The 11,964-nt window shown below is 42.4% G+C and overlaps 1 protein-coding gene across 1 annotated transcript in view; it reads right to left on the bottom strand.

The window, feature by feature from the left end:
* The window catches only part of LOC306867119 (anoctamin-3-like), a gene marked incomplete at its 5' end in the record, with an annotated part of 70,536 nt that overhangs the window by 1,503 nt on the left and 57,069 nt on the right, over window positions 1-11,964 (bottom strand). Inside the window, 6 exons of the mRNA XM_079412650.1 lie at window positions 1,541-1,646; window positions 1,749-1,835; window positions 2,143-2,290; window positions 2,543-2,695; window positions 3,022-3,167; window positions 11,461-11,558. Of these exons, the coding sequence (XP_079268776.1) occupies window positions 1,541-1,646; window positions 1,749-1,835; window positions 2,143-2,290; window positions 2,543-2,695; window positions 3,022-3,167; window positions 11,461-11,558 (738 nt within the window). The remainder of the gene's footprint in view (window positions 1-1,540; window positions 1,647-1,748; window positions 1,836-2,142; window positions 2,291-2,542; window positions 2,696-3,021; window positions 3,168-11,460; window positions 11,559-11,964) is intronic.

The following is an 11,964-nucleotide window of genomic DNA, read 5'->3' as shown; positions in this document are numbered from 1 at the left end:
TTTTTTGCATACTGTTTTAAGAATACTGCTTATTTGGACATTCTACTGATTTCCAAAATGAACATATTCTGATGTTTTTTTTGCCAGAATAAGTCTGTTTGCCAAAAGTCAAAATTCTGGCTCCCAAGATTTGATACATTGTGCTAGTGTTACCAATTCCTCTCTGCCCACTTCAAGCATGGCTTGAATAGATTATAGCTGGCATGGGAGTCAGGCATGTAAACAAGGATTCTAAAAACCACAACTTCTCGCATCAGTGGCTAATGCATCTCCTGAGGCCAGGAGAGTGATTTTACCTGCACACTGTAGTTATCACATACCAGTTAGACTCTGTTACACTCACCCTCCTAACCTCAGTCCTATCCGGGTCATGGCACCACTATATCACTCCAAGCGGAGTCTGAACAGCAATGGACGTCAGGCACGTTAACAAGGACTCTAAAGGCTGCAGCCTCTATTGCCAGTCATTATTGTGCTTCCTGAGGCCAGGGAAGTGAGGTTCATCCACATAGTCAGGCCTCCATTATACTAGAATGGAGGCCAGGGTTGGCCTTAGTTGGGGACACTTCATTTCCAGCGATATCGTCGACCTGATTGTAAAGACACTATTTAAACTAAACTGAGCTGGATGATGACATCACTGAATTTAATAATGAAATGCCTTTAACTGAAAATCTTTTTTTAATCTTTTCATTTTACATTATTGACACACTATTTTCCTTTTTTGATATTGTGCAGTTGCTTTGACACAATTTACATTGTTAAAAGCGTTATATAAATAAAGGTGACTTGACTTGACTAGAACAGGCGTCTCCAAACTCGGTCCAGGAGGGTCAGTGTCCTGCAGAGTTTAGCTCCAACTTGCCTCAACACATCTGCCTGGAAGTTTCTAGCATGCCTAGTAAGACCTAGCATGCCTAAGTGATTAACTCGTTCAGGTGTGTTTAATTAGGGTTGGGGCTAAACTCTGCAGCACACAGGCCCTCCAGGACCGAATTTGGAGACCCCTGCACTAGAACCTTTTAAGCTTTATCAAAGAGCAGGTTTACTTTAACTACTTAAAATCATAAATAGCTTGTAGCTTTGCAAGATAAAATTTCAAAGTAGCTTCTCCAAGCCAATAATTAAAGGTGAGGCCAATGTAGGCACAGTATGAACTTGAGGTACGGGCTCAACATGGCTTTGTCATCCTTATCTGAATAACCCCACTTGAATTCCATGATGGCCCTATCCGAATTATCCCGAGTATGGTCTCTAAATGGGGTTTTCCATGGGTTCCTTGTCAGTCTTGTCTGAATTAGCCCCAGTATGTGCTCTAAATGGGATTGTCCATGAGTTCCTTGTCAGTCTTGTCAGAATTAGCTCCAGTATGGACTTATTCAGATAGATCCGACATGGAACCTATGGACAAACCCATTAAGAGCCCACACCTCAAGTCCATTTTTGTGCTTACACTGTCTCCCATGAAATGTTGGCTGAGATAGTTAATGGTGTAAAGCATTACTTAGATAATATTGTTAAATTGTTAAATAGCACTGACCTCAAATACTATGATGAAGGCTAATCTGGCAGCCAAAACATGCCAGAACTGCAGCGTGAAATCGTAGGGTTCAGGACTCCATGGAGGCGCTCTGTAATCCCGATACCTGTAGGGGGAAACAAGACCAATTTACCTTTAGAAAAAGACAAAACCCAACTGAAGAACAAGCGTATAGCAACATGAAACTGTAGCATGAGTGTTGCCGGACCTGCAGTATCGAGGATGATAACTCCCATTTTTCAATTCACCCATATCAAAAACAGACAGGCTGTTGTTCAAGTATCCTCTTAGACATCTGTGTAAAGACACACAAAACGCAAATACACAGCATTAGCAACACAGATATTCACACAAATTCATAATGTCTAAATACAATCAGTCCAATTTGACTTGATGCAGATAATTTGAATAAAAATCTGTCAATTTATGATTTTCAAAATAGTTTCCCAGAAATGCACTGATAATTTAAAAGGTGAAGCCGAACCATCTTGGCAACCACCCATCACCTACAGAGGGGCTAACCAAATAAATCTGCTCAGCTTTACAATGCACTGGTGTGTTTGGCCCTGTAATTGCTGCTTGCAGCTATTTTGAAATCTTACTTCTCATGCCGGTAACCCTTGTCCACACAGGGCCCATATTTGAAAGCATAGACAAAGCGAGGGATGTAATCCGAAGTGATGGCAATGACGAAGGCATTTGTTATGACAGCCACGACTCCAATTCCCTCCAGGATACCATGCCAGATACCTAATTAAAAAAAAATTAATGGACAAATCAAAATATGTTGAAATTTACCAGAACAGATAACATAAATCTATAAAGTAATCTGCTACATTAAAGAATATTAAGAATTTATGTATCCTATTTATTGGGAATATTCATGCTAACAATCTATATTACAACAGACTAAATTATGTAATTACAACAAACGACCCTTGTGTTTCTTGCATTTAGATTGGAATAAACTGACACAGGCTAATTGAGGTGAAAAGGACCAACCAATGTCAGTGGCACGAGCGGGCATCGGTCTCCTCCACTGCGTGACAAACTTGTAGGCATCTAATCGGATCTCGATGATGTTGTTGAGCAGAGCAAGCAGAGGAGCCAGAGGAAATGCCGCCACAAAGATTGTAGTGAAACCAAACTGTAGAACTGTACAGAAAACATACGAAACTTGCTGCCTGTCAAGATTACAAGCAAACACTGACACAAACGCTTGCACAATGCATTGAAAGCATGCAGCGCTGATGAACATACTTGCTGTAATGTGTTTTTGTGTTACTGTGGTGGTAACAAATCTCAGTACTCAAGGGCAAAGCAGTTATCTTCAACCATCAGTTACATTATTTAGATGTATTATTATTAAGGCAGCTATTATCATGATGGTTTAACTAACTTAAACTGCGAAACTAACTTTTGCTTCACAAAATCACACACTACACAAGATCTCACAGTAGGTGCTGTCGAGCAGGACTCACCCATCTCCAGATACTCATCCACCAGGCCGTGTGCGTTCATGGGCTGCAGGTTCCAGTCTCTATCCCACTGCGGCAGCTGTTCTTTACTCTTATTCTGCTCTCCTGCTCGTTTCATCTTACGCCGGGACCACCAGTTCTGCAGCAGTCTGAGCAAGGAACAAAGGGGGGGGGGTGGCACTTCAAATTTGAATGTGATAAATGATGAAGAGTGAAGGTTGTATAATTATAAATAATAAATAATCAAGTGCCTGAGTAGTACATATGCTTTAGTATGTTAGTCAGCACATGAGTGTACTTCTTTTAAGCAAAACTAAATATTATTAAAACATTAAAAATAAACAAATAAATAATAAATAAATGATGATAATAATAATAATAATAATAATAATAAAAAAAATAAATATATATATATATATATATATATATATATTTAAAAAGTACTTTAATATAAAACATTTAATTTGATATTATTACAAAGTGTGTCTTTAAAAAGTGCACTGAAGTTTGAGGAGCACAGTCATACTATTTTAAACTGAAATTATATTTAATTTTTTAAATATTGAATTTTTTTTTTTAAATATTACTTTTTAAAATTAATATTATATTATCTGCAGCTCCAATTTGCTCGGGCAAATCCATCCTACCATCCATTAATAAATGAATGAATGAATGACCATTTATGAAACCAAAATAGTAACTTTTTATTTATTTATTTTTTAAATGTATTTTTATGTATTTTATTTGGTGTAGTTGTAGTGTTAGGAAACAGTCATGAAACATTGGTTAGGTAGCATTTTTGTGCTGTCAAACGATTAATCGCAATTAATCGCATCCAATACAGAATTACCAAATTTTGCCATAAATTAAATATATTAAGTTTCTGCAATATATAAATATATTGTGGAAACTTAATTTCCTGTAGAGCTGCTTTGCAACGATTTGTATCGTAAAAAGCGCTATACAAATAAACTTTAACTTGAATATTGTCACGTCTGGACTGAGAGGCATACACAAGAAGATCGACTCAGAGCTTCTTTATTAATACAAACTGAAGGAGGACATCAAATTAGGAGTTCAAAACGGCAACATAACTTAAGCTCATCAAACTGAAGAGTAACCGTCCTTTTCTTAATCCTTTTCAGAGAGATCCAGCAAGAGGCAGGAGACACAGAGTCACAGAGATCCAGACAGGTGGGTAGTAGCGTGAGAGAAGGCATGTAACCTTGAGACAAGGCGACGAGGGACTGAGGTGAGTTTGTAATCAGTAATCAGGTGACTGTGAATGGGTGTAGGTGGCTGGTGTGGCTGATGTGGTTGGTGAATCTGTGACAGTACCCCCTCCCCCACGGGCATCTCCGGGCGCCTGTGAGGACGACTCCGCCCCCTAGGAGCGGGATGATCTGGGTGCGATTGATGAAAGCCGGAGAGGAGTGACGGATACAGAACATCATCTCTGTCCACCCATGATCTTTCCTCGAGACCATACCCCTCCCAATTCACAAGATACTGGAGTCGGCTGCCCCGCCGTCGGGAGTCTAGGATCTCTTTGACTCAGTAGATGGTCTCGTTGGGGTCGACCTTGGGAGGAGGAGGTATCTCGTGCTCTGTGGAAGGAGGGAGAAGTGGATTAATGAATGGCCTTAACAAGGACACATGGAAGGTCGGGAGTTGGAGTTCATATGTGACCTCATTGATTTGCCTCGTAATAAGGAAAGGACCGACATAACAGGGACTCAGCTTCCTGCAGGGAAGTCGGACATGAATATCCCGAGTGGAGAGCCAGACTCGGTCACCAGGTTGGTATACGGGTGTTGTGGCATGATGGGCATCAGCATAGTCCTTATGTCTCCGTACTGGCCGCTGGAGATGGACATGTGCTGAGTCCCATACCCTCTCGCTCTCACGGAACCAGTGGTCAACCACAAGGACTTCTGAAGGCTTACCAGTCCAGGGAAAGAGTGGCGGTTGAAATCCGGCACTGAAACGGTGTTAGTCCCGTCATTTCTTGTCATTTACATTTAGACATTTTGCAGACGCTTTTATCCAAAGCGACTTACAATTGGGGAATGCATAAAGTGATTCATCTCGAAGAGGCAATCAGACAGACGAAGTGCTCGTAACACCAAGTCTCAGGCATTGTTCAAATAAGTACAAGCTCGCAAGGGAAGGAATAAATAACAAGAAAGATAGTGTTTTTTTGTTTGTTTTTTTACGTTTAGGATGAAGTCAAGTAATGTCAAAAGAGATGAGTTTTCAGTTGTTGAAGATTGACAGGGATCCAGCACTCCGGATAGGGGTGGGAAGATCATTCCACCAGCCAGGAATGGTGAACGAGAATGTTCTGGAGAGTGATGAACCTCTCTGTGATGGTACCATGAGGCGTCGCTCACTAGAGGATCTCAGACTTCTGGAGGGGATGTAGATTCATAATAGTGAGTGAAAGTAGGCGTGTGCTGAGCATGTGGTCATGTGTGAGAGCTGTGTGTCATCAGCGTAGCAATGGTAGGAGAATCCATGTGCCTGTATGATGGGACCCAGTGATGTAGTGTATGTGGAGAAGAGGAGGGGTACAAGAACCGATTCCTGAGGAACCCCAGTGACCAGTTGATGTGGTTTGGATACCTCTCCTCCCCAGGCCACCCTGAAAGACCTACCAGTGAGATAGGATTCAAATCAAATCAAGTGGAGTCCCAGTGATGCCCAGTGATGAGAGGGTGGACAGGAGGATCTGATGATTAACAGTGTCAAAAGCAGCAGATAGATCCAGCAGAATGAGGACTGGTGATTTTGAGTTGGCTTTTGCAATTCGCAGGGCTTCAGTGACCGAGAATAGCGCAATCTCAGTTGAATGGCCACTCCTGAAACCTGACTGTTTAGCGTCCAGTTTGTTGTTCTGTGAAAAACAATGAGACCTGGTTGAAGACAACTCGTTTGAGTGTTTGCTTCTGTGCTATGAACAGAAGGAGAGAGACAGGTCTGTAGTGTTCTGTAAGTGTTTAATGAAGGTTTTTTGAGCAGTGGGGTTACCCGAGCCTGCGTGAACGCAGTGGGGAAAATGCCTGTCAGGAAGGATGTGTTGATGTGTGTGAGTGCTGGTAAGAGTGTGGGAGAGATTGCTTGGAGAAGGTATGAGGGGATTGAGAGAGGAGAAGTTTGGATACTTCATCCTCAGTGAGGGGACAGAAGGAGAAGATGTGAGTTTTAGCAGTGGATGTGGTTGGTTGGAGGTCCTGTGTGTGTGGAGTTGAGAACTGACTACTGATTAATCTAGTTTTGTCTGTGAAAAAAAGTAGCAAAGTTGTCAGCTGTTATAGAAGTGGTGGGAGGTGGTGGAGGGGGACAGAGGAGAGAATTAAATGTTCTGAAGAGATTACGCATGTCTGGAGCACTGTTGATCTTGTTGTGGAAATGTGAGGATTTGGCAGAGTGGACTCCGGTCCGACGGATCGTTTGATTTGCAGCATTTTCTCTCTGCCGCTCTGAGTTTAGTGTCAGTGGCTGCATTCACATCCAGAGATGAGAAATGGGTAGGTGAGGGAAGAGATGAGGATACTACAGAGGAAAGATGGGAGGGAGAAAGGGAGCGTAGGTTTCGTCTAAAAGTAACCGGTAGTGGGGTTGGTGGCACATGGGTAGCAAAATGTAATGTAAATGTAATGAAGAAATGGTCAGAGATATGTAGTGGTTGTACCAGAATGTTTTCTGTAGTAAAATTGCGTGTTGGTTGCCTGATTTGTGCATGCTGGTAGTGATAAGGCATTTGAGATCAAATGAATCTAGGAGTGAATGGAAGTCTGTAGCATAAGGCTTGTCTAGATGAATGTTGAAATCGCCAAAGACTAAGAGTGGAGTGCCATCCTCCACGAAAGAGGACAGCAGCCTGTCCAGCTCCTCTAGGAAGGTTGCTAGCATTTGGCCAGGGGGATGGTAATTTACCACAATCTGGAGTTTTATAGGCTGTTACAGTAATCGCATGAGATTCAAATGAGTTGTAATTGCATAGGGGAGCGTAGGTTGAGTATTTCCAATTTTTTTTAAATGAGCAGACCAGTGCCCCCACCCCGCCCAACTTGACGTGGGGTGTGAGAGAGAGAGAAATTGTTAGAGAGAGTGGCCGGGGTTGCTGAGTCTTCTGGACGAATCCAGGTCTCAGTCAAGCCCAAGATGCTGAGTGTGGATTGTAAAGAAAAAGCAGAAATGAAGTCAGCTTTGTTGACAGCTGACTGACAATTCCAGAGACCCACAGGGAAAGAAAGAGGTATAGAGGAAGATGTAGAGATAGAGAGCAGGTTAGCAGGATTACGTTGCCATCTGCGTGTGATGTTAGCGCGTGGTTGAGAGAGAACCGGAATGGTTTGGAAACAAATGATAGAGGGGGAAGGAAAGAGGATAGGAAAGGAGATTGTGTGAGGGAAGATAAAAATTATACTGAAGTGTGTTGCTCAGTTGTGTTGCTTGGTTAAAGTCGTGCAGGAAAAATGGCTCAAATAGAAACTAACACTTTGCACTTAAGTGCACGAAAGGAGCAAAGCAAAAGATACAGGCTCCTTCTCAGCCCAGGGGCAATTATTATAATTACCAGTAAGTGCGATCAAAAATATAAACCACAATGAATAAACAGAATAGAAATAGGTAGGAAACAAAGCTTTGCTTCCTAGCAACAAGTAATTAATTTAAACAATAGCACTACGAACAAGTATTCCAACACTTACGCGCTGCCATCTGTCTCTTCTGGTGACTAATCAACTTTTCCCCAACGACTAATCGACTTTTGTCGCAACGAGTTCTGAGCGTATTCGGCCCAGGGAAGATACTGGCTTCAGCTGTCCTGGTGTTGGTGACAGTAAGCTTGGAGATACCGCCCGATCTCCTGGATCTTGCGTTCGGTCCGGCCATTGGTTTGAGGGTGATAACCTGAGGAAAGGCTGACAGACACTCCGAGCAGACGGAAGAAACCATGCCCGACCCTGGATATGAACTCTATCCGAAACGATATCTTCTGGGAGACCAAAGTTTCGAAAGACATGCTGGAAGAGAGCTTCGGCTGCCTCTAAGGCAGTGGGTAATCCACGTAAGGGGATTAGTTTGCAGGCCTTAGAGAATCTATCCACGATGACAAATATAGTAGTGAATCCATTGGAAGGTGGAAAATCTGTGGCAAAATCGATTCCGATATGGGACCATGTTCGGCGTGGAATCGGTAGGGGCACTAGTTTTCCCTCCGGTAAGCAGTGTGGAGTGGATGTGATGGCGTAGACTGAACAACCTCTGACGTAGCAGGCCACATCTCGAGCCATGCTGGGCCACCAGTATCTGTTCCGGAGGAGCGATAGGGTTTGTTGGCTGCATGGGTGACCAGATCCCGGTGAGGTGTGGATGGAGTCCAGAAGAATGAGTCGTAGAGTGGCAGGTACATACTGTTTCACTTCTGGACCTCCCGGTGGAGCGGGTTCTGTCAGAGTGGTGGCCCGAATTTGATCATTCCCATCCCACACAATAGGACATGTGAACACTGTGGGCGAGATAATGGGTTCTGGGTTATCAGGTGATGGATCTGGTTCGTGAAGATGGGATAGAGCATCTGCTTTGAGATTTTTATGACCAGGGGGGTAGGTGACAGTGAAGTTGAAGAGTGTGAAGAATAAGGCCCATCTGGCTTGTCGTGGATTGAGGCGCTTTGCTTCACGAAGGTATTGAAGATTTTTATGGTCGGTTATTACCTCGAAGGGGTGTTGAGCCCTTTCCAACCAGTGCCGCCACTCTTCCAGCGCGAGGTTGATGGCCAGTAACTCGCGGTTCCCGATGTCATAATTGTCATAATGTCATAATCCCGATGTACACTGATTGGCTTCATCACTGTCTCCTCTCCACCAGTAAGCTGGTGTGTGGTGGGCTTTCTGGCGCACTATGGCTGCCGTCGCATCATCCAGGTGGATGCTGCACACTGGTAATGGATGAGGAGACACCACCCCTCACAATGTACAGCGCTTTGAGTGCTTAGAAAAGCAGAAAAGCGCTATATAAATGTAATTAATTATTATTATTATTATAATTTTACTCCGCTGGAGACATCTTTTTGGAGAAGTACGCACATGGATGAGTACTGGGGGTTCACCCTTCCATTGAGACAATACTGCACCGACTGTAGAATCCACTTCCAGCACGAAACGACGGCTCGGATCAGGATGAGTCAGTGTAGGGGCGGTGCAGAAAGAGGATTTCAGTTGCTGGAAAGCCTGTGTGGCTTCAGGCATCCAGGTGAGGGTCTTTGGTTTACGGAGGAGAGAGGTAACTGGAGCCGATAGTTGACTGTAGTGGGCGATGAAGCGCCGATAGAAACTTGCAAATCCCAGAAATCTCTGTAGCTGCTTTATCGTGGTAGGTTGTGGCCAATTCCTTACGACATCCACCTTGTTCGGGTCCATTTGTACTCTCTCTGGTGTTATGATGTAGCCCAAGAATTGAATTTTCATTTGATGAAATTTCTCTAGTTTGAGGTATAGATGATGCTGGCGGAGACGTTGGAGTACCTGGGAGATGTGTTGTTGATGTTCTTCGAGATTGGATGAGTAAATGAGGATGTCATCGATGTAGATGATCACAAATTGGTTGAGCATGTCATGGAAGATTTCGTTCATGAAGTTCTGAAAGATGGATGGTGAGTTTGAAAGGCCATACGGCATAACCCAGGTGACTGCTGCAGGTGGCCGCCCCACCAGAGTAGATCGCAGGTTTGGCTATGGGACATGCTGACGCAGAGGTCATGATGGGAGGAGGTTGAAGAGACTCGTGGAGTGCTTGGACCAGTTCGGTGAAGGGATCAGGTGAGAGGGGATTCCGTGCCTCCATAGCTAGGTTCAATCTGTACAATATACACCTTGGGGCTGGTCTTCTGTCACGTCTGGACTGAGAGGCATACACAGGAAGATCGAATCAGAGCTTTTTTATTAATACAAACTGAAGGAGGACATCAAATTAGGAGTTCAAAACGGCAACATAACTTAAGTTCATCAAACTGAAGAGTAACCGTCCATCTTAATCCTTTTCAGGAAGATCCAGCAAGAGGCAGGAGACACAGAGTCACGGAGATCCAGACAGGTGGGTAGTAGTGAGAGAGAAGGCATTTAACCTTGAGACCAGTCGACCAGGGACTGAGATGAGTAGACTGATATAGTGCCAAGGTAAGTGGAATCAGGTGTTTGCAATCAGTAATCAGGTGACTGTGAACGGGTGTAGGTGGCTGGTGTGGCTGATGTGGTTGGTGAATCTGCAGTATGTTATAGACAAATATACAGTATGTGTGTATACTGTGGATATTTACTATGTATATATAAATACAAACACATACATGTATTTAAGAAAAATTTTATTTTTATATATTAAAAATTTATGTATGATATAAAATATAAGAATATACATATATAAATGTATATACTGTATGTGTGTGTATTTATATATGTAATAAATATACACAGTACACACATATATTATGTAAACAAAAACTTTTTTGTGTGGATGCGACAATTAATTAGTGCGAATTAATTGACAGCACTAATATATATATATATATGTATGTATATGTATATATATATATATGTATATATAACTTTTAAGATTTTTTTAAGTTTCACTACATCTGCACAATCAATCAACTATGTACACTTAGTTAGAAAATGACATGAATAAATCTGAATGACTACTGTGTAAGTTTAGGGGTTAAGGAAGAACCAATAAAATCCAACGAAATGCCATTTACACCAGGTCCATTCGAGAGGAAAATGAGTTTATAAAGAGTTTACTGGCCAAGTAAGAGCAAGCTGACATTCCACCTGTATTGTGATATACACAATTTACAATACTGTGTGATTTGAACATGACAGGAGAGACACTAAACAGAATTCCATCAGTTAAATCGACAATACAACATTTAGATTGTTAGCAAAATGTTTTATATTCTGAACATATGAACATAGAACAACATTTTCCCAGTCACTGCAATAGTTTAACAATTTTGTGGGAAGTTGTGGCCTAATGGTTAGAGAGTCAGACTCGTAATCCAAAGGTTGCGGGTTCGAGTCTCGGGCCGGCAGGGATTGTAGGTGGGGGGAGTGAATGTCCAGCACTCTCTCCACCCTCAATACCACGACTGAGGTGCCCTTGAGCAAGGCACCGAACCCCCAACTGCTCCCCGGGAGCTGCAGCATAAATGGCTGCCCACTGCTCCGGGTGTATGTTCATGGTGTGTGTGTGTTCACTGCTGTGTGTGTGCACATTGGATGGGTTAAATGCAGAGCATGAATTCCGAGTATGGGTCACCATACTTGGCAGTATGTCACTTCACTTCACTTGTGTGGGTGTTTTAAGTTTGAAGGGGGGCCCGATCATCATGCTTCATGGCCTCCCCAGGTCTGACGCCACTGTTTGTCTGCTGATACTCACGGGTAGCCCAGCTCCATGAAGTTATTCCAGATCTGTTTCAACACCATAATTACTCCCATCTGTAGGCACAAGTCAATCAGACAACCACTGGGATGACACTAAAAAAAACAAAACAAACAGAAACAAAAAAACAAACAAACAAAAAAAATACATATACATTTTGGTTACCTTTGTGAAATAGTAGTACACTTTAGCACATTTTATAAAGAGTACTTATTATGGAAATAAAATACTTTAAAAGAATAAACTTAAGTGTAAACTGAATGTAATGTTCTTTGACTGCATTTAATTGCAATTAAATGAAAATGTGTCATAGCTTTTTATATGCATTTAATATAAATTTAGAGTGTTTTGACCCACTTAAATAGGACTGTATATGGGCAGTACATTATTTTCAGTCCGGTTCCGCATGTACATAACATGTAGCTGTTATAGTAACTACAATAGCTAGGTAATAACTATATTATAACCCAGAACCTATCCCTAAGATCCCTGTAGTTACCT

The sequence above is a fragment of the Barbus barbus genome (genome assembly GCF_936440315.1).
Source record: "Barbus barbus genome assembly, chromosome: 48".
NCBI classification, from domain to species: domain Eukaryota; kingdom Metazoa; phylum Chordata; class Actinopteri; order Cypriniformes; family Cyprinidae; genus Barbus; species Barbus barbus.
This window is presented reverse-complemented; position numbering and strand designations above follow the sequence as displayed.